Source organism: Carlito syrichta, unplaced genomic scaffold (genome assembly GCF_000164805.1).
Source record: "Carlito syrichta isolate Samal-C Ts95f unplaced genomic scaffold, Tarsius_syrichta-2.0.1 Scaffold302579, whole genome shotgun sequence".
NCBI classification, from domain to species: Eukaryota; Metazoa; Chordata; class Mammalia; order Primates; family Tarsiidae; genus Carlito; species Carlito syrichta.
Window position 1 is genome coordinate 203,457 of NW_007246675.1, and position 23,869 is coordinate 227,325.

The 23,869-nt window shown below is 41.1% G+C and overlaps 1 protein-coding gene across 1 annotated transcript in view; it reads left to right on the top strand.

Annotated features, from left to right (window-relative positions):
- Nucleotides 1-13,094, top strand: part of RAD50 (RAD50 double strand break repair protein) — a 74,828-nt gene extending 61,734 nt beyond the window's left edge. Inside the window, exons 22-25 of the mRNA XM_008056945.2 lie at nt 6,952-7,037; nt 7,597-7,739; nt 11,069-11,202; nt 12,892-13,094. Coding sequence (XP_008055136.1) covers nt 6,952-7,037; nt 7,597-7,739; nt 11,069-11,202; nt 12,892-13,078 — 550 coding nt within the window. The 3' untranslated portion in view covers nt 13,079-13,094. The remainder of the gene's footprint in view (nt 1-6,951; nt 7,038-7,596; nt 7,740-11,068; nt 11,203-12,891) is intronic.
- Nucleotides 13,095-23,869: the final 10,775 nt, after the last annotated feature.

Consider the following 23,869-nt stretch of genomic DNA (forward strand, 5'->3'; position numbering starts at 1 on the left):
ATTTTTCAGAGCAGTTTTAGTTCACAGCAAAATTGAGCAATGAGTGCAAAGAATTCCCATATACCTCTTGCTCTAATACATGCATAACCTCCCCATGCTGTCAACAACTTTCACCAGAGTGGTCCATGTGTTACAGTCCATGAACCTCATGAGCATGTCATCATCACCCAGAGTCCATAGTGTGCATCAGGGTTCACTCTTAGTGTTGTACAGTCTATGGGTTTTGACAAATGTTTATGACATGTGTTATCATTATAGTATCATATAGAATTGTTTCACTGGCCTTAGATCCTTGTCATTTGTGAGGATCACATCCTGAGACTTTCATGGATCACCAGAAATATAAATATTATTGAAGCCATCATGTTTCCTAAATGCAATAGTTTATTACTGAAAATTTAAGGAAATCATTTAGAGTCTTAATGAGTATTTAAAGACTTAAAGTGGTTTTTAAATCATTTTTTTCTTAGATCTTAGAGCTTCTCACTTTCTTCTGGGAACCAGTTTTCACGTAGAAAGCATACCACTTTGCATGAGTTAGTACATGCATTTGACAGCGACATGCATTTGACGTTTCTGGCAGGTAGTGGGGCTCATGTACTAGACAGATGACCACTTGCCCGTAACAGTTTTCCAGCCATGAAACTCAAATCTTTGCCTCAGCAAAAGGTCATGGACCTTCAAGATCCTTATTTTTTTTTAATTTTCTTATTTTTTTATTTTTTTTTGAGTTGGAGTCTCACTCTGTCGCCCAGACTGGAGGGCAGTGGCCGCTCCCGGCTACCGCAGCCTCGACCTGCTGGGCTCCGGCGATCCTTCCACCTCAGCCTTCCGAGTAGCCAGAATTACAGGCATGCGCTACCACGCCTGGCTGATTTTTTTATTTATTGTAGAGATGAGGTCTCGCTGCCCAGGCGGGTCTCGAACCCGCGGGCTCAGGCAATCCACTCACCTCAGCCTCCCAAAGGCACGGGATTACAGGCTGAGCCACCGAGCCCGGCTTCAAGATCCTTCTTTAAGGTATTTAATATTAAATGCCTCTAAAGTCCAGGTGGTAAAGGTGTGTTACGTTAATTGGGCTGCTATATGTCAGTCAGCAGTCAGCTCCCATAGGGTTCCTGCACAGTACTTGTTTCAGAGTTACTTTCCTTCTGTCACCCCAGCCTAAATAACTCTACTGTGGTAGCTTACCCTACCTCTTATTTCTCTCCATCCCTCAACCCTACCTCGACCCTCAACCCTACCTCAACCCTCACCCCCACCCATTATGCATCTGCCAGGTTAATTTTCCCAAAGGTGGTGGTCTCTATTCCCTTCTATTTTAGGGAAAACTTTCATACCTGGCCTTCCTCACTTCATCCCATACTACTCACTATGTTCTAGCCAAACTTAACAATTTTGTTCCCTTAAAACACTCCACATTTTCCTATGCCTTTTATCCTCCTTGGAATGTTACCCTGAAGAAGCCTTCCCAGGCACATGTGATTTTTCCTTCCTTTGTACTCCATAATATTTTGTGCCACTTACACAATTAAACCCATTTAGCCTTATATTACAGATATTTGGGCCTCCCCATATTCCTTTACTATGCCAATCAGAGAACACACTTCAGGGTAGAATTAGGTTCATTTCCATGGCAATGTCTAACTTTTATTCAGCACTTAAAGATTATTACAATGGTGACATATTTTCATTTCCCTCTCAGTGCCTTTACATGTAGTCCACACAGATATCTTTTTTGTTTTTATGTGAATATTATCACAAGGTAGATACCTTTCTGGTTTTTTTCCCATTTAACACGTGATAAAAATCTTTTATGTTCACATAGGTAAGCACCTTTTATTGTTAATGAATGCATACTATTTGAATGATTTTATTGAACCACTGTTGAGCATAATAGGAAGCTTTTAAATGTTTGCTGCCGCAGATTATACTGCAGTGTATGTATTTGCACACTAGTGCAGATATATCAGAAAGATAGCTTCTTAGAAACAGAGTTACTGCATCAGAAGTTATGTATGTTTTTTACTTGTTAGTCCCAAATTACCTTCTAAAAGCATGTATAAAATTTATGTTTTCACCAGTAGTATATATAAATGCCTATTTCCATCTGCATTTTGTTATTGGCCATTTTAATTATCACCAATTTGTTATACAACAAAATGCTCTTACTTTAATTTATATTTCCCTGTCACAGATGTCTTATTACATGTTGGCTATTTGCATTTCTTTTCTAAGAATTGCCTTTTCATATCTCTTTGCCAATTTTTCTAGTAGGTTGTCTTTTTATTTGTATCACTTTTTAATAGATCCTTTTTATAGGTACATTGCAGTACCTACTGCCAGTTTATTGTTTGTCTTTTAACTTTTTTATGGTGTCATCTGTGACTTTTAATTTTTAGGTAGTCAAATCTTTAGTCTTTTTTTTTTTTTGAGTTGGAGTCTCACTCTGTCGCCTAGACCGGAGTGCAGTGGCCGCTCCCGGCCACTGCAGCCTCGACCTGCTGGGCTCCAGCGATCCTTCCGCCTCAGCCTTCTGAGTAGCCAGAATTACAGGCATGCGCTACCACGCCCAGCTTATTTTTTGATTTATTGTAGAGATGAGGTCTTGCTGCCCAGGCGGATCTCGAACCTGTGGGCTCAGGCAATCTACTCACCTCAGCCTCCTAAAGGTGCGGGATTACAGGCTGAGCCACCGAGCCCGGCTCTTTAATCTTTTTTATTTATGGCTCCTTAATTAGAAAGGCCTTCCCAATCCTAAAATTATAAAAATGTTTTCTTCTGATAGTTTTATTTTACTTTTAATACTTTCATTCGCTGGGCTCGGTAGTTCAGCCTGTAATCCCGCGCCTTTGGGAGGCTGAGGTGAGTGGATTGCCTGAGCCCGCGGGTTCGAGACCCGCCTGGGCAGCGAGACCTCATCTCTACAATAAATAAAAAAATCAGCCGGGCGTGGTAGCGCATGCCTGTTATTCCGGCTACTCGGAAGGCTGAGGCGGAAGGATCGCCGGAGCCCAGCAGGTCGAGGCTGCGGTTGGCTGGAAGCGGCCACTGCACTCCAGTCTGGGCGACAAGAGTGAGACTCCAACTCAAAAAAAAAAAAAAAAAAAATACTTTCATTCATTTGGATTTTATTTGGGGGCTTGATAAAGGGCAGTGATATTATTGATATTATTTTAATTTTTCCTGCTTTCTAACATCGTTGAAATCTTTCCAGTTGATTTGAAATGTCACAGTTATAAGCTAAAAATCTATATACATTTGGGTTTATTTTTGGATTTTCCTTTGTTCACCAACTTTTAAATTCCTATTCAAGTACCATGATTTTATTATTTTACATTATCTCTTTTATATGAACTTGACAGCTTGTTCCATTAAATTTTTTTTTTTTTTGGAATTTTTGTTTGGATTGCATTTAGTTTATGAATTATTTGGGGAGAAATGGACATCTTTGCAATATTGAATCTACCATTTTAGACCCTTTAGAAAGTGTCTCCTGATGAGTCATTTCTTTTTCTCCAGCTGTAAAATTTTATAGCTTTTTCCTGTAACTTTTTGTTAGATTTCTTCCTAGGCATTTTATAGTTCTTATTGCCAGTGTGAATAGGTTCTTTTTTTCTATTGTGTTTCCTGTTGCTGTTTGCTACTAGATAATAAAGCTATTAATGTTCATATATTTATTTCTGACCACCATTTTAGTCTTAATAGTTTTTGTGGATTTTCTAAGTGTACAGTTATATCACCTGCAAAAGCAATGACAGGTTTTTCTCTACATTTATTTCTCATTTCTTTTTTGTCTTAATGAATCACAGGAATTTCCAGAACACTATTTTAGAGCAGTCATAATAGGAGGCATCTTTCTCTAGTTCTTACCTTTAGAAGGAACACTTCTTTATATTTTATATTTGAAGTTTGCTGTGGATATCTGAGGGAGTCATTTTGTCCAATCAAGAAAATTTTCTTCTATTTTTCACTTACCAAAAATTTTTATCAGCGGAGCTCGGTGGCTCAGCCTGAAATCCCGTGCCTTTGGGAGGCTGAGGTGAGTGGATTACCTGAGCCCGCGGGTTCGAGACCCGCCTTGGCAACTTGGCGAGACCTCATTTCTACAATAAATCAAAAATTAGCCGGGCATGGTAGCACGTTCCTGTAATTCCGGCTACTCCGAAGGCTGAGGCGGAAGGATTGCCGGAGCCCAGCAGGTCGAGGCTGTGGTGCGGTGGCCAGGAGTGGCCACTGCTCTCCAGTCTGGGCAACAGAGTGAGACTCCCACTCAAAAAAAAAAAAAAATTTTTTTATCAAAGCTCAGCTTTATATTGTATCAAATGCTTTTTCAACATCTTTTGAGATGATGTCATTTTTTTCTTTTAATCTCTTAATGCAATGAATTATCTTGAATTTTTGTTCCTGTTATACTATTATTGCTTTATTGGGATAAACACTACTTGGTCATGATATATTCCCTTTTTTTTTTTTGAGTTGGAGTCTCTTTTCATCGCCCAGGCTGTGCATGCTCACCACCACCCCAGCATCAACCCTCTGGGCTCCGATGATCCTTCCACCTCAGCCTTCCAAGTAGCCATAACTACAGGCGTGTGTTTCCATGCCCAGTTAATTTTTGATTTATTGTAGAGATGAGGTCTCGCCAAGTTGCCTGGGCTGGTCTTGAGCCAACGGGCTCAGGCAGTCCACTCGCCTCGGCCTCCCAAAGTGCTGGGATTATAGGCTGAGCCACCGAGCCCAGCCATGACATATTCTCTCTATCCTCACTACTAAATTGGTTTTATTTAGAATGTTTATATTCATTAGCAAAATAGGTTTTTTCTATTTTTACTTATGTTTCTTCTTGCTGTCTAATACTTTATGTACTTGGGAGATTTGTGTACCTTGAAAATTTGATAACATTCACTTGTAAAACTATCTGAGTCCGGTAGCTCTAAAAGATTGGAATTATAACTGTCTTTTTAATCTTAACTGTCATGTTCAAGGGCTGTTAATATGCTAACCACTTTTCTCTGATCTTGAACAAGTTACTAATTTCATTGAATCTCAGTTTTGTTAATGATAAATGGAGATAACAAAATCTAATTTCCAATGTTGTTGCAAGGATTAAATGAAATAGATTATTTAACATAGTTGTATCTCATGTAAGGTAAATAAGTGTTGATCAATAATAAGCACTATTATTGTTTTTTCCTCAAGTAGATGACTATAGTCACCTTAGTAATTCCCACCTCTTGCACAGTATGGTTGTAAACCCCATACTATACAGAGAGGATACAAACATAAGCAAATGATTCCACCAACAGCGGTAGGCATCAACTCCATCTGACACCCCTTGTTGGGTCTAGATCTCTCCCTGAGTGACAACTTTTTTCCTCAGTGCTGTATCTTAGCAGACCTACCAACCGGCCAGGATGTACCAGTGTCGTCCAAGGGAGAGCCAAGACAGAGACTGTGTGTGTACCCATTGGACACCCTGCCCTACGGAGCTTGCTCTCCACGCTGGGAATGCTTATGTTAGTTATTGAAGACTTTTAACTTGAATGAAAAGATAACTTTTTTTGTTGTTGAAAGCATGATTTATTGAGAGGACAGAAAAGCTCCCACAGTAGGAGGGGACCTGAGGGGGTTGCCCAAATGAAAAGATAATTTTTTAAAACTGTAATTTGAAAAATCAGAATCAAAATGTATAAAGCTGTGGGAAGGTAGTCTTTACATGATTGGTCTCAAGAACATTCTGGAGGTTTTATTTTTTTTTTTTAGGAGAGATTTACATGTTTTGCCTCTGTCTTTTTGAAAGGAGCATAAAACAATAGACTGAGATAAATGTATAAAGTAAAAAAAGGAGACTTATTGCATTCTCATCAACAAGCAGAATATGGTTATTTCCAGTCTTTACTACTTCAAAATCCTTCATCTGATATTTAAAATGTATTTATGTTGAGTCATTTCTTTCTCTTTTGCTGGTGAACCAGAAGATCATGAAATGATTCTACAGAGGCAGTAGCATTACGTTCAGTTTCTTTTTTTGTATATATCAGATAAGAGGCCTACAAATGGAAGTAAGTCCGCCTCACATCCTTTGTTTGGTGATGATAGTGATGTTTCCCTTTTTGATCATGGTGCAACGTTTATTAGTTCATAAACCTGTTTCCAAAGAACCTAAGGGCTTTTTGCTGAAAGGTGACTGTAGTTGTTAGATTTTGACAGGCTACTTTAGTTTTTACAAACATTTCTTTTTAGCATTTAGAAACGACTACCTTAAAAGACAGTTGGGGGCAATATGGGTAGAAGTATGTCTGGACCAAACAGAAGTTAGTGCTTAGTGTGAGGATTTGGAATATAATTATGGAAGTTAATATTTAGACTTAGGATTTCTGAATCTGTGAAGAGGAAGGCAAAATAGCATTTTGAGGGCACCTCAGCTTAAGCCTCTTAATTGCCCTCTGGACCAAAGCTTCTGATTGGTAAAAATCTCACAGGTCTGAGGAATAAAAGTAGACTTTTGGTAAACTTTAATAGTAACAGAAGAGGGATAAGGCAGCAGTTCCAGAGATTCTCGCATTTCCCCATAGACTGAGGACCCCTTGTCTAATACAGTACCTCCCCTTTAACTCCCTGTTGTTCATTCAGCAAGTCTTCCTGTGAGCATCAGTAGTTATCATGGCCTAAGAAAAAGGTCTACAAAACAATTATGTTTCTGAATTTTTCACAGTATTTATGTATTTACTTAAAGAACTGTTTGCTGTATCATAGAGTAAAAATGGAGAAGAGAAGGTGTCCCAGAGCACTAGAAATAAGTCTGTCAATTTTCAGTACATGTTTTATTACTTATAGTTATTTTATATCATATATATATACACACACACACGTGTGTGTGTGTGTGTGTGTGTGTGTGTGTGTGTGTGTGTGTGTGTGTGTGTAGTACCGATGGCTTTTTTTTTCCAGAGCAATAATGAAATTTCACAGTATGAAAATGGAAGAAATCAATAAGATTATCCGTGATCTTTGGCGAAGTACCTATCGAGGACAAGGTAAATAAAATGGTGTATCGCAGATGCATTTTCTTTAGAAAGTGCACATGGCTATTCCCCATATGACCTCTCATCATGCCAGTATGACCTCCCTGAACCCCTTTCTAAGCATCTCTTTGGGATTTTTCTAAGAATTCTTATCTTGACAACATCTTGTAGCAAGAAGAAAATGTGAAGTTTTCTATTCCAAAGCCCTGCTGAGATATTTGACTGCAGCAGACATTCTATTTAGCTGATGACATAATAGGTTCTGTTGAAGTTGTAGATAGGGATAAACCGAAATGCGATAAGAAGAAAACCGTCTTATGAATTTCCTGAAGAGGAAACTCTTCATAGGGGAACTAGGAAAGACATAGCTGAGACGGAGGGTTGGTGCATCTGGGTTGCCTCTGCCCAGAGCACCAGGCTTCTGAACCCTTCCAGCCGGTCCAAACCAGCCATTGTTTTCTCCTTGACAATGTCAGCCTTGCTTGTTATTTCTGGGCTTTACTTGATAAGGTTGTAAATGACAAAAGTTGCAGAGTGTAGGTTCTCTGAAATAGTCTTCTTTCTATGTCAGATATTGAATACATAGAAATACGGTCTGATGCTGATGAAAATGTATCAGCTTCTGATAAAAGGCGGAATTACAACTACCGCGTGGTGATGCTGAAAGGAGACACTGCCTTGGATATGCGAGGACGATGCAGTGCTGGACAAAAGGTAGGTATCTCAAGAGCCTGAGGGCCAACATACACAAATAACTGAAAGAGAGAAACACACATCAGTGCAGTGGAAGCACCCAAGACTGCCCTTGACTGGTGGGAAGCACCGTACAGCACACCTTGCTGCCATGTAGAGTGTATCAGGCCCAGCTGCTATCACTGCACTCTCCCTATGCTAACCAGTGTTTCCTGCAGCATTATGTAAAGCAGACTTTTAAGAGAAGTGCCTGAAGCATTGTCACCGGACAGGCTAAATGTAGAACAGGAAGCTGAAGACCCTTTAATGTTTCATGGTACTCGTTATCAGAATAAGGTTACTGTGTTATCAGTTACAACAAACACAACACTATTATATCTGCCACCAGGAATAAAAAAAATGTAATTATAACTATAAGGTGCTTTCGATATCAGAGGGGCGAAGTGGAGGGGGTATGTTTCAGATCAGTGGCATAATGGTATTAGCAAATCAGATCCTAGGTTAAACCTGCTTAAGCATTTCAGTATTTAGGAGAGACTCACTGAGAAAGTAGCCCCCTCCTAGAGCAAAGTCTCACCACCACCCCCGCCTAACCTTTGGACCTGCAGACCTTCTAAGAGAAGGGTCTGTTAGAGTCAATGGCCCTGATACCCACCCAGTATCTCTGCTCCCACCACATGCACAAAGACTCCCTACTGGGCCAGCTCTAGGAGGACAGCCTAGGTTGGATATGAGGCATGGAGCAAAGTCAGGAAGAGGAATGAGATTTTTTTAAAGACTCAGGAAAATGGAACCTGCATCCCTGGGGAGCGGGGATAGGTCCTGTCACTGTCCACAGGTGGTACCAAAGAGGTCACAGATTCTTGAGCTTTTTACTTTCAGATGAAAGCAGAAGATTGTACTTGATAACACTTCTCAACCTGATTTTTTTTTCTTTTTTTTTTAATCAGAGTCTCGCCCAGGCTGGAGTGCAGTAGCATGCTGCTCACAGCCACTGCAGCCTCAACCTGCTGGGCTCAGGTGATCCTTCCACCTCAGCCTTCCAAGTAGCTGGAACTATAGGCATGCACCACCACTACCAGCTAATTTTTTGATTTATTGTAGAAATGAACTCTTGCTATGTTGCCCAGGCTGGTCTTGAACCCACAGGCTCTGTCTGGCCTCTCACCTTGGCCTCCCAAAGTGCTGGGATTGCAGGCCTGAGCCACAGTGCCTGGCTTGATTTTCTTAATAAAATTGTAAATATGGATGCCCACATTATCTGAGTTATGTTCATAGTTTTCCATTTTTGCTTAAAGAGCACACCATGCATATATGTATTATGTTGTGAGCCCAGACAACTGATACCAATTTAAGTAATCTGCAGATTACTATCTAAGTCACAGTCTACAAAAATTACAAACTTGTGATCTATAATCAGTATCCCCAGTTGATTTGGTGATTTCTAGAGATAGTTATAAATGAGAAAATACAGAATTTGAAACATGGTCTTTTTTGATCAAAAATGCTTTCTAAGAAAAAGTAGATTCCCTGTAGCTACTCTAAGTTATGAAAGTTAATTAGCAATAATTGCTTCCTTGGTTTGGGAAGAGAGGACAACAAATAAATGATTTGGTGCAGGCAGGTCTCCATGCCATCCAATACTGGCTTTTGCTGAGACACTAGAAGCCAGCCAGCATCCCAGCATGTGAGTGAGTAGTGGTGGAGTTGACAACAGTGGGCTTTAAAGACAGGAAGGAAGTGCCTAACTTCTCAAAGGGACAAGCTGCGGCCCTGGCTTCTGCAGTCTGCTGTCCTGCCCTGGGCATCAAAAAAAGAAGGTGTAAACTATTATAAAATCACCAACTCACTTCCTGATGCTCTCCCACTCACAAATTCAGGGGGAGAAGGGATGTACAGCTTACACAAAAGTAGTTTAGAAGTATAAGAACTCTTAATTCTGTGTCTCTTGTACCCTCAAATGGCTTCAGTTGGGTCTGAGAGTTTTGTATTTAGTTTCTAGTACCCACAAAAGTGTTAATAGTTCCAGTTACTTGGATTTCCCCCAGGGAGGCTTAACTAAAACCTCACTTCTATGAGGGAGGACCCCCAAAAACTGGAATTATCTTTTGGAGGCAGGCCCCTTTTGGTACAGGCTTCCTCCATTAGGTAAGTGTTCTAGGAACCCATCAGCATCAGTGTACCAGCTAGTGGTGTTGTTAGACGCTACGTTTGACTTCAGTGAATTTTTTCGGAAATTCTTTCAACAAGTTTGCCCATTTCATGATGGGTGATATACGAACACACTTGCCCACACTGTACTGAGTGTTCAGCAGTTTTGTTTTGTTTTTTTGTTTTTTGTTTTGAGTTGGAGTCTCCCTCTGTCTCCCAGACTGGAGTGCAGCGGCCGCTCCTGGCCACCGCAGCCTCAACCTGCTGGACTCCGGCGATCCTTCCGCCTCAGCCTTCCGAGTAGCTGGAACTACAGGCGTGTGCTACCACACCCGGCTAATTTTGGATTTATGTAGAGATGAGGTCTCGCCAAGTTGCCCAGGCGGGTCTCGAACCCGCGGGTTCAGGCAGTCCACTCACCTCGGCCTCCCATGTTCAGCAGTTTTTGACCAAAAATGGCATGACCCCTGTGTCCCACCTTCCATATTCACCTGATCTTGCCCAAGCCACTTTTTTTGTTTCCTCCAGTGAAAAAATTCCTCAAAGGGAAACGTTTTGCCAGTGTGGAAGGGGTGAAACAAAATATGGCAGAAGCACTAAAAGACATCAAAATCGACCAGTTCAAAACTGTTTTGAGCAATGGAAAAAGTGTCTCAATAAGTGTATTGCATCAAGCGGAAAATACTTTGAAGGTGACTGTGAAGTTTAAACCTGTAAGAATAAATACACAATTTGTTATAAATGAATTCCAGTTTTTTTGGGGTCCCCCCCAATATATTCCTGATACTTCAGCTCATAATTATGCCTCTTTTTTTTCCTCTCACTCTCTGAAAATGATACACACAAACATAGATATTTAAAGATGACTCAGAGAAAAAGTCTCTGTGAGGCTCTGGGAAATGTATTGTGTCCAAATTTTCTAACAAATCTCATTATAGGAAAATAAAATAGCCAGGTCAAGAATTTGTAAGGTTGTTAACCTTTATGCCTTTATTAAAATTATTCATTGCAGATAAATGGTAATATGTCTCTGGTTTCAAGTTTGCTCCACCGATGTGACTTTTTGTGGGGGAGGGGAGAATTGGTGACCCTGTGCCGTCTCCCCACCTTCCCCGCTGGCGAGAGTACGCCAGGCCTGCCTGCCTGCGGCGGGATGAGAAGGCCTGGGCCGTGCTTCTTCTCGTGTGCGGCTTTTTCAGGTATTGGCGTCACTCATCATTCGCCTGGCCTTGGCTGAAACCTTCTGCCTCAATTGTGGCCTTCTTGCCTTGGATGAGCCAACGACAAACCTCGACCGAGAAAACATTGAATCTCTCGCACATGCTCTGGTTGAGTACGTATCTCATATTTGGGGCAGATTGTGATCGTCTTTTAAGTAAGATCAAGAGAATTCTGTGGTGAAAGTGTTCTCTGGCTGTGCTCTTCTTGAGGAAGCCTGTTGGTGCCCGTCCCTCTATTTAACCTTTTCATAATAATTCTGCAGGTTCCTTCTGAAGGAACTAGGTGGTGAACAGCAGTTCAGGCACATCCTGCATCTCCCCAAGTCTGTTCATAGGGAAAGTCACTGTGTGGGGTTCCTGGCTTGGTTTGGTTTTCTTGTAAATCTGCCAGAAGAACCCGTGCACAGGAATTCATGCCCTGCTAAGACATCTGCAGGTGGTGGTAGTGGGTCTAAGACTGTCTCACCAGCTTTTTGCATGTGTCATACAACCACTATGAGGAATGACAGAGCTCTTTTTCAAAAAGCGTATTCATGATTAAGCAGAATCCAGAGAAGGTACAGTTGCCCAGCCCTTTTACCACATTCACCTGTGGTTGTGTCCAGACTCCAAGTTTGGGCGGCCCTTGCTTAAGGACTGTGCTAGCTTGAGGTAGAAGAAGGTGTTTCAGGCACTCCTAGCTCAAGATAAACTCTGGCAGAAAGAATGTTCCCTGTCTGACAGCATGGGTTGTGCCAGAAGGAGAACTGAGCAGCACAGGGCCGTCTTTTTTTTTTTTTTTTTTTTGAGTTGGAGTCTCACTCTGTCACCCAGACTGGAGTGCAGCGGCCGCTCCCGGCCACCGCAGCCTCGACCTGCTGGACTCCGGCGATCCTTCCGCCTCAGCCTTCCAAGTAGCCGGAATTACAGGCATGCGCTACCATGCCCGGCTGATTTTTTGATTTATTGTAGAGATGAGGTCTTGCTGCCCAGGCGGGTCTCGAACCCACGGGCTCAGGCAATCCGCTCACCTCAGCCTCCCAAAGGCACGGGATTACAGGCTGAGCCACCGAGCCTGGCTTAGGGCCGTCTTTTTAAAGCCATCTCTCATAGTCCTATGTGACCAGCATGTAAGGGTTAGCACTTTTGAAACCTCAAGTGCATCTAACTCCAGGCAAGGGATAAATAAGTGGTTAGTTAAAAGAAAAAGTCTTTCAGGTTTCAGTCTCATTGTTGGTTACCTCAGCAAAATGTTCCCAGTACACCCACTCAGGTCCCCAGTGTGTCATAGTAATGATGCATCTAGTGACTGGTGGCGGCAGAATTCTAAGTAGACCCAGCTCTTAAGAAGGCAATGTTATTCCCCTTACCTGTAGTCTGTCTTTATTACCTTTAAAGTTTTCTTCCAGAGAAAACCAGTAACAGGTCAGGAAAATCCCAGGCAAAGGAGTAACAGTTGAACAGTTTAGGTATTAAGGAAAGCTCATTAAAACATTTTCACCTGTTTTAATAACTTTTTGATCTGGAAGAAGCTATTTATTGTATTCTCAGTCCCTAAGCCAGACCTTGGTGAGAAATCAGGCCATGTATCCCCACGTCTAGAAAAGAGATGAGACATCCAACTGGTTAGTCTGAAGGCATGGGACCGCTCCCCCAACTTCCTACAGGGCAGCCTGAGGCCCTGACACAGACAGCACGGGAGATGCTTGGTTGTCATACACAACATAAGTTCATATGCCTGACGAGGTTTGCAATGACTTTTTCAAATGAAAGAAAGGGTTATGCTCTTTAGTGATAAAATGTTCTAAATATACTTTTTTCAGGATAATAAAAAGTCGTTCACAACAGCGTAACTTTCAGCTTCTGGTAATCACTCACGATGAAGATTTTGTGGAGCTTCTAGGACGTTCTGAATATGTGGAGAAATTCTACAGGATTAAGAAGAACGCTTACCAATGCTCAGAGATTGTGAAATGCAGTATGCGCTCCATGGAATTTAATGCTCACTGAAAATTTTCAAGATTTAGGCCAGGCATGGTGGCTCACATCTGTAATCCCAGCGCTTTGGAAGGCTGAGGCAGGAGGATTGCTTGAGTTCAAGACCAGCCGGGACAACACAGCGAGACACTGCCTCTGTGAAAAATTTTAAAATGAGTTGGGTGTGGTGGTGTGCACCTGTCATTCCACCTACTCAGGAGGCTGAGACGGAAGGATCACCTGAGCCAAGGAGGTTGAGGCTGCAATGAACTGTGATTGTGCCACTGTACTCCAGCCTGGGTAACAGAGTCAGACCCTGACTCAAAAAAAAAAAAAAATCAAGATTTAAATACCATAGAAACATAGGTCCTCAGAAACTATATAATAAGAAATTGCTTATTTCTGGTATCAACTGAGTATTTTATGTCTTAGATTTTGAATGTTTGAGAGGTTCTAAAGTCATGGAAGTTGTTTGCTGTGAAATTTGGACTCATTTCCTAAACCTCATCCCCCTCCAGCAGCCTTGGACAGGCCTATGAGCTCAAGGGCATATAGCCAGCCTCAGCTTCCCTGCTTCCCTCCTCAGTACCAGTGAATGACTCCTTCTCAAAGCACTGTTGAGAAGGAGGTTTTCACTGCCTTGACAATTTATGGTTTTGGTGTTTTAAAAAAATCCGTTAGCCGGGCTCGGTGGCTCAGCCTGTAATCCCGCGCCTTTGGGAGGCTGAGGTGAGTGGATTGCCTGCGCCCGCGGTTTCAAGACCCACCTGGGCAACTTGGTGAGACCTCATCTCTACAATAAATAAAAAACTAGCCAGGCATGGTAGCGCGTGCCTGTAGTTCTGGCTACTCGGAAGGCTGAGGCGGAAGGATCGCCAGAGCCCAGCAAGTCGAGGCTGCGGTGGCCGGGAGCGGCCACTGCACTCCAGTCTGGGTGACAGAGTGAGACTCCAACTAAAAAAAAAAAAAAAAAAAAAAAATCTGTTAAGTATTACCTCTGAATTTATTTCTTTGCACGTGGTTTAAAAAAACTGAGTAAGTATTAACATCTGAAGATGACCAGAAAGGAGATTTTCACATTTGGCTCTGCTTTTAACTCTATAAATCTGAGCAAGTGACCTCTCTCTCTCTGGGCCTTGGTTTTCTCAACTAGAATTTGAAGTAGTTGAATGGTGTCTAAAGGTTTGACAGGAACCTTAAAGTAATCATCTCATTCAATATCCACCATCTTCTCTCCCCACACATCCCTGCCAGATTGTCATCCAGACTCTTCATCCATCCTTTCCTCTATAGAGAAGAAATTCCCACTCTTCACATCCACCTGTGGAAAGCTCTGACCAAGAGCAAGACCTCTCCGCTTGAGGCCTGATCTGCCCTTCATGAAGGCTGTAACTCTCCTCTCTGTCTATCCTGTGTATCATCTTGGCCTCACATCAATCCTGATTGCTCTCTGTGTGCATTCCAGTGTGGAAGGCAAGCCAAGTTCATTCACAAAGTCAAGGTCTGTTCCTGGTGGGGTCCAACCACACCTAGAAGAGCAGGCCTCATTTTCGGTTCAGACACCATTTCCAATAAAAACCCAGTGACACCTTTTCCTGGAATTACTGGTTGACATCTTGAATCCTTCTGCAAGCATTCCACACAGGATGCAACCAAGTCACATACTTTTGAATGACACTTTGTGGAGTTTTGTCATTGAGAGTAATTCAGACCCATATTAGGTCATGATTTAGTCATGTGGTATGGTTTTGTGCCATTTGTAGATCCGATGAGCACATTTTAGACAGCTTTCCTCAACCAGGGTTCGGGAAAGAATTAAACCCTAAGGTTCTAAAGTATCTGTTTTAGGCTAGATAGTGGCCCCCAAAGATATCCAGGCCCTAATTCCTGGGACCTATAAATATTACCTTATACGGCAATGGGGACTTTGCAGATGTGGTCAAAGCTAGGGATCTTGAGATCGGGAGATTATCCTGGAGGGTCCCAAGTGTTGTAATCATGATTATCCTGGTGAGAGGGAGGCAGATAGCAGAAGAGGAGAAGACGATCTGTTGATGGGTGCAGACTGGAGTCACGCACTTTGGAGATGGAGGAAGGGAGCATAAGCCAAGGAATATAGGCGAGCACTGGAAGTGGGGAAGGCATTCTTTTCTGTTCAAAACCTCCAAAAGGAACCAGCTCTGCTGACATCTTGGCTTTAACTCATTGGAACTGATTTTGGATTTGGGGGCCTCCAGATAATAAATGTGTATTGTTTTAAGCTGCTGAGTTAGTGGTAATTCATTACAGCAGCAGTAGAAAATGAATACAGCATCCTTTGCATCTGAATCATTTTTGTGCATCTAAAATCATACTAGTCATGTGCTATTCTTGAAAGAATTGAGAAAAGTGCTACTTAAATCATTTTCTGTGTTTACATGGAGAAACTGGTTGAGAACGGTAGGTCCTGACCCTCACCCAAGCCCTGGATGGAAGGGCCAAGTCGCACAGCCACTACTCTCACCCACTGGTTTCCTGTCCATTCCAAGGCCCCTTTTCATGACGAGGTTCAGTCATCCTTTAATTAGTTTTTAAGCATCAATCATCCTTTCTTAATCAGTCATCCTTCTATTTTTCATAAACTGAAATCACCTATTAACCAAATGAGTATAATCCTGACAAAGGTTTCACAAGAAAAACAACAGACCAGTCTCACTCAGAGATGGATCCAGAAATTTCTAAATAAGTAAGAGCAGATCAGTTATAATCATTAACACAGCTAGGTGCCGTGTCTCAGCACCTGTAGTCTAGCACTTTGGGAAGCTGAGGTGGTAGGATCACTTGAGGCCAGGAGTTTGAGACCTGGGCAACATAGTGTGATCCTGCCTCTACCAAAAAAAATTTTTTTTTTGAAAATTAGCCAAGCCTGGTGGTATGTACCTATAGTCCTAGCTAATAGGGAGGCTAAGGAGGAAGGATTGCTTGAGCCCAGGAGTTTGAGGCTGCAGTGAGCTAGCATCATGCCATTGCAATCCAGGCTGGGCACCAGAGTAAGACCTTGTTTCAAAATAAATAAACAAACATATCCAGTAACCAAGGTGTTTTTATTCCAAGAATGCAGGAGTGTTTCAGAAAATGATAAATCTGTTCATAAATCATCACTACAATAAAGCCAAAGGGGAAAAAGACTTGATAAACACCTAGCAACTAAATTTGATAACATTCAATGTCTCCTAGCTTCAGCAAGCTTATAATTTTGTAAAGTACATTCTTAATGTCATCTTTCATCAAATCAAAAAGTCATCTTAACAGCAAAAGACAAAATATTTCTCACTAAATATTAAGACTGGTTGTGTCCTATCAACATGTTTCTGAAAGTTTTAGTCATGACAACTAGGAGGTTTTTTTTAAAAGGCAATACAAAATAAATATAGGCAGTGAAACAAAATTATCATTTACAAATTAAAATAGACTTCCCAGCTTCAATTCTGGTTCCTCCCTGACTACAGGACTTCCCTTGCAGCCCTTTTGACAGCCTGCTTTCATTCCCATTCCAAGCGGGCAATGGCTTGTATCAGTATACTTGGAGGTGCTTCTCATTGCTGCTTCTAGGTCATTCTCTATCAGATATCCCCCTCCCCACACTTGGAATGAGTAGGCCTCCCAGTATGGAAGTTAGAATGAGCCAGACTGCCTAGCTCAATCCTAGCACCACCACTTACTAACTGTAGGGTCTTGAACAAGTTATTCTGTTTTCTTTTCCTGTCTGTAAAAGTGGGTTAAATGGTACCTCCTATTTTGTAGGGTTGTTATAAAGATTAAATGACTTAATACGTATGAACTTCGTGGAAATGTGTGGCACATTCTGTGTACTATGTGTTTGTACAAGAGAAACCTGTATATTCAATAGAGGTATAAATGCAAGTATATAAAGCAGAACTGACAGAATTGAAGGGAAATATAGGCTATTCAATAATAGCCAAGCATGGGAAACTTCAGTATCCCACTTTCAATAATGGATAGAATAAGGGAATGAAAGAGGACATTACAACCAACCTTACAGAGGGTTAAAGAAAATAAATCATAAGGGAATAATACTATGAGCAATTGTATGCCAACAAACAACATAATGTAGATGAAATTAACAAATTCCTAGAAAGAAACAAGCTACCAAAACTGGTTCAAGAAGAAACACTAAATCTGAATAGACCTATAATAAGGAAAGATACTAAATTAGTAATTAAAAAACAAAAACTTCCTACTAAGAAAAGCCCAAACCCAGTGGTTTTACTGATGATTTCTGTCAAACATTTAAAGAATAATACCAACTCTTTCCAAAATTCAAAAAGTAGAAAAGGAGGAAACTCTATCCAACTAATTCTATGAGGTCAATACACACTGGTAACATAACCAGACAAAGATATTACAGGAAACTCTAGTGCAATATTCCTTGTGAAAACAGATGCTACAATCCTCAAAAAAAAAAAAAAACTAGCAAACTGAATCCAACAATATATAAAAAGTAATTATACACACAACATCAGTAAGCGTACCTGATCTCAAACCAGGCAAAGTGAGGACTAATGTGAGACCCAAACTTTACCTGTGTGATGCCCACGTGTATACCTAATCCTGAATTGTACCCCACATCTTTAAAAAAAACATTAAATAAAATGAGGCTGTTTAAGATGAGCACTAATTCAATCTGACTGGTTTCCTTATAAGGGAAAGAGATTTGGACATACAATTAAACACCAGGGATGCGTGTATGCACAGAGGAAAGACCATGTGAGGACACAATGAGAAGGCGACTATCTGCAAACCAACGAGAGAAGCCTCAGGAGAAGCCAAACCTGCTGACACCTTGACATTGGACTTCCAGAATCTAGAAATTAACACAATTAGGAAAATAGCGCCATGTGATGTACTAGAACAGTTCCAAAATAAACTTTATCTTGGTAAAAAAAACAAAACAAAACATGCAACAAAAGAAAACAGATAAACTGGACTGCATCAAAATTTATAACTTTTGTGCAAAGGACATAGTCAACAGAGTAGAAAGGCAGCCCTGCAGAATGAAGGAAGATATTCGTAAATCATAAGATCCAGAATATATTTTTTAAAAACTCTTAAATAACAATTTTTAGAAATATGATTTTAAAATGGGCAAAGGACTTGAACAGACACTTCATCAAAGAAGATATACAAATGACCAATAAACACATGAAAAGATGGTCAACATCACCAATCATTAGGAAGAGGCAAATTAAACCACGATAAAATACCACCTCACACCCATTAGGATGACTACTATCAAAAGGAGACAGCAGCAAGTGTTCGCGCGGTTGTGGAGAATTGGAACCCTTGTGTACTGTTGGTAGGAATGTAAAAATGGTACAGACACTGGCAGGTCCTCAAAAAGTTTTTAAAAATTTAGAATTCTTTAGAATTACCATATAATCCAGCAATTCCACTTCTAGATATGTATCTGAAAGAATTGAAAGCGAGGTCTCAAAGATACTTGTACACCCATGTTTATAGCAGCATTGTTCACAGTAGCACACATCAAGAGGTGGAAGCAATTCAAATGTTCATGAATGGATAAACAAAATATAGTATAGTCATACAATACAATATTACTCGGCCTTAAAAAAGGGGAGAAATTCTAACACATGCTACAACATGAGTGAATCTTGAGGACGTTATGCTAAGTGAAATGAAATAGTCCCAAACGGTCAAATGTATGATTCCACTTACATGAGGTACCCAAAATAGTCAAATTCATAGAAACAGAAAGAAGGGTGGTCCTCAGGGGCTGGGGAAGGGGAGTGGAGAATTGTTTAATGGGTATAGAGTTTCTGCTTTGCAGAAAAAGCATTCTGGAGATCAGTTGCACAGCAATGTGAGTGCACTTAACACTTCTGTACAGTTAAAAATGGTTAAGGTGGCCGGGTTCGGTGGCTCAGCCTGCAATCCTGCGCCTTTGGGAGGCTGGGGTGAGTGGATTGCCTGAGCCCGCGGGTTCGAGACCCGCCTGGGCAGGCGAGACCTCATCTCTACAATAAATCAAAAAATTAGCCGGGTGTGGTAGCACGCGCCTGTAATTCCGGCTACTCAGAAGGCTGAGGCGAAAGGATCGCCAGAGCCCAGCAGGTCGAGGCTGCAGTGGCCGGGAGCGGCCATTGCACTCCAGTCTGGGCGACAGAGTGAGACTCCAACTCAAAAAAAAAAAAAAAAAAAAAATGGTTCAGGTGGTAAGATTTATGTGCATTTTACCACAGGTAAAATTTTAACACAGAGATGCAGAGACATAGCTATGTATACATGTTTTAGTTAGTATGTATACACATACTCTAGTTCTGTCCAGTGAGGGCCAAAATGTGATAACGAGCACACCTAGTTCCCAGATCATGGTTTGAAAACTCCCTCTTCAATAAGAGGAATCCTGGCTCTTTAGAGAAGTGGTTGATTTCAGAGTTGAGGCAAGGAAAATACAAAATGAGTCTGGAAAATGTTGTGGTGTCAGAAATTAAGAAAACACTCAAATATGAAATGTTTTCAAAGGACACAGGTCCTAACCTTCAGTAACTCTTGATGACCATAGGTGGAACAATTTGAGAAACAAAATAAAGACAGTATTGGATTATAGCCCATAGAGTAAAATAAGAATTCATGTGCTCATAAACAAGTACTTAAATAAACACATTCATACATCTATAAATAGATACATAAATGAGGAACAAGGAGAACTCTTTTTATAATAGAATTATAAGTAATAAATATAGAAGGAGAGGGAAATAAAAATCATAGGCAAATATCACAGTAAAAACTTTCAGACAAGAACCACTAATGGGTGCTACTATTAGTAGGCACAAATATGAGGAGAAATTAGTCTAAAACGATCTCCTCCAATATATTTAACTAAAAAGTGAAAGTAACTGTTTTTTTTACTTTATTGACAGTAACTTTACAGTGGAAAAAACTGGCAAAAACCATCTTAACCAGATGGTCAGAATCAACATCACCAGTATAAGGCATAATGTTATCATGAACCCTGTGACATGATGCACTGAAGACACAACTTCATTTCTATGATGTTCTTAGCAAAATGTATAAATTCCTCCAATTATGAGAAAACACCAAACAGAACCAAGTTGAAGAAATTTAACAGCATAACCGATCAATATTCTTAGGAAGTGTAAGGGTTATGAAAGAAAAGAGAAGACCAAGGAACCGTGACAGACAGCAGGATCCCAAGGAGAACTAACTAAATGAGATGTGAGATACTGCGTTGGAATTTTTTTTTTTTTTTTTTGAGTTGGAGTCTCACTCAGTCGCCCAGACTGGAGTGCAGTGGCCGCTCCCGGCCACCGCAGCCTCGACCTGCTGGGCTCCGGCGATCCTTCCGCCTCAGCCTTCCGAGTAGCCGGAATTACAGGCACGCGCTACCACGCCCGGCTGATTTTTTTTTTTGATTTAGTGTAGAGACGAGGTCTCGCTGCCCAGGCGGGTCTCGAACCCGCGGGCTCAGGCAATCCACTCACCTCAGCCTCCCATAGGCGCGGGATTACAGGCTGAGCCACTGAGCCCAGCTCTGCGTTTGATCTTGAAATTGAAAAAGACAGTAGTGGAAATACTGGTGAGATTAAAATGAGATCTATAGTTTACTTAACAAAAGTAAATCAATGTTCATTTTCCTGTTTTTGATCATTGCATTGAGTTATGTATGCTGTTACCATTAGAAGTTGGATAAGGGGGGAGCTATAGAAACTCTACTGTTTTTGCAAATTTTCAGTAAATCTAAAATTATTTCAAGCTAAAAAGGTATTTTTAAAAAGAAAGAGATAAATGAAGTCATGTCACTCCTCTGCTCAAAACCTCCAATGGCTCCCTATTGACTCATCATGAAAGCCTCGGTCCTTACAATGGCTTATGGCAGCTCTATATGCTCTGGACATACTGCCCTCTGACGGCCTCTCCTACCATTCTTCCCTCTCCTTCAGGTTATGGCAGCTTCCTTGCCAATCCTCAACACCATGGGCATTTTCCTGCTTCAGGGTGACTGTGGTTTGAATGTATTTCCCTCCAAAATGTATATGTTGGAACCTAACCCCCAAGGTGGTGGTATTAAGAGGAAGGGCCCTTAAAACGTGATTAGGTCATGAAGAGATGGGATTAGTGCTTTATACAAGGGCTTGAGGAAGAGTGTTTGTCCCTTTGGCCCTTCCACCATCTGAGAACACAAGAAGGCCCCATCTTGGAAGGAAAGAGCAAGCCCTCACCAGACACCAGTTGTGCTGGTACCTTGATCTTAGACTTCCTAGGCTCCAGATCTGAGAATAAATTTATATTATTCATACATTTACCCGGTCTCAGGTATTCTGCTCTAGCAGCACAAATGAAATAAAAGGCCTTTGCACTTGCTTGTTCCTTCAGCCTAGAAACTTCAGCACGGTCACTTCCCCTCATCCTTCAGGTCTCTGCTCAAACTACCTTCTGAGCGAGGCCTCGCCTCGCCATCCTATAGAGAAGAGCACACTCGCTCCATTCTACCTGGCCCCTGCCTTTTTTTCCTTCTCTGTTTACTTCTTACTGTTTCACATACTATATATTAATTATTTGCTCATTATCTGTCTCTGCCCACTAGAATGTATCTCCAAGAGGACAAGGACTGTGCTGTTTTGTTTAATGCCTGGCTCATAGTAAGCACTCAATCAACCTTTAATGAATGAACAAACTTACAATTGTTGTGGGAATTATTTGTAATTATTTGTTTAAAATATGTCTTCCATACTAGACTGAATTCACAAAGGCAAAGATTTCACTTTTATTTTAGGAATAAAGTACTTATACACATCTACCTACTAGAATGACAGATACCAAAATATCACAATGATTATTATCTCTGGATGTTGGGATTATAGGGCTTTATATTTCTTTATATAGCTGCACGTTACACAATAACATCTTTGTGTAATCTTTTTTTAAAATTCAGAAAACTGACATTGGAAAATGTTCTTCATATATTTTAAGTGAAAAAAGACAGTATATCCCATTATTGTAACAAAATAGAAGTATACATAGCAAACAGAGGTGTTAGTGCCAGGTCAAGGGGTGCAAGATTAGTGTTTGCCTCTTATTGTCTCTTTTTATAGATTCTCTACACTAAAAATATACATTCCAAGTAAAAAACAATGGAATGAACACAAACTTCCACCTCATAACCCACTGAATTCAACTGAATTTTTTTTTGTTTTTGAGGGTGCACCAGTGATTAGCCTTCTTCTCTGCTTGTTGTTTCAGTAACTGATCATTTTTCTTTTTCTTTTTTTTTTTATTAATCAATATTTTTTATTATGGTTTTGTGGGGTACAGTTGAGGGTTAGGTGTACAATTACGTTTCATTCAGGCACCCTGTTGATAAGAGGTGTTTTCCCATCCCCAGACAGATATTTGCTACTGTTAATCAACTGAATTTTTAAAAGCTTTTTACTGACCACCAATGGGAGGAAGGGACAGTAGCACGTGTGTTAGAAGGTGGAGCGGATGGACGCTAGGCCGACTACTTGGAAAACTGAATCCTAAACCAGCCACAGGAAGTTGTGGCCTACTCTGATTTACACAATGCCTCAGACGCTCAGGAATTTTCAGAAGACCAAGCATCTGTGAAAGGAAAGTGGTGAAAATGGGGACATAGATACCCATTTTCAGTTCTCAAAGTCGAGTGACCCCCCCTTGTCCAGGAGATGGAAATTTTTTTTTCTGGACCAAGAAACATTAGGCATAGTTGAGGGGAGCAGGACGGTGCTGAAATCAGGGGCACTAAGTGAATGATCAACAGATGCTGGATGCCCTCACCCCACCCCAACCTTCTCCCCACCCTTGGCTGCCGGAATGCTGGCACCAGGCTGGAGACAGGGAATCTTTTCTAGGTAAGCTGATCTACCTGCCAAAAAATGACTTTTAAAAACTGGTGTGGGAGGTCCCTCAATGAAACAATCAGCCACTGCCCCTCCAGTGAGCACTGCCGCAAATTCACACCCTGACACTCAGAGCTTCCTATCTGCATTAATATGAACAGCAACCCAGGATCGCCTAACATTCAAGCAAAGGCTATAACACAAAAGAAATAAATAACAATCTTTTTTTGAGTCTCACTCTGTTGCCCAGGCTGGAGAGCAGTGGTATTATCACAGCTCACCGCAGCCTCAGCCTCCTGGACTCAGGCAATCCTTCTACCTCAGCACCATCCCCCGCAAAGCCTCTAGGAGTACCTGGAACTACAGGCACATGTCACCACACCTGTTTTGTTTTTTTTGCAGAGGTGAGGTCTTGCTGCGTTGCCTAGGCTGGTCTTAAATTCCTGGGCTCAAGTAATTCTCCTGCCGTAGCCTCCCAAAGCGCATGAGTCACTGCCCCCAACCCAATTTTTTTAAAACTTGGAGAAAATAAAGATTATGTATGGAGAAAGAAACGTATAAAATATATACCAACTATCAGCAAAATTCTCAGATTGAAGAGACTGAAGATACCTCATCAATGAGGCAAGAATATAGTACTATTAGAACATACACAGAGAAGAATAAAATACCCTTGGTAAGAAAGATAAAGCTATGGAAATATCCCAGAGGAGACAAAATTTTTAAATGAAAAATACAGAAAAGAAAATTCAAGGACCAGTCCAAGAGGTATATAGTTAAAAAAAGAAGATGGAATACTATGCAGCCATAAAAAAGAACAAAATCATGAATTTCGCAGCAACCTGGATGGAACTAGAGTCTATAATACTAAGTGACCTCTCACAGAAACAAAGATCTGAGTATCACATGTTCTCACTCATAGAAT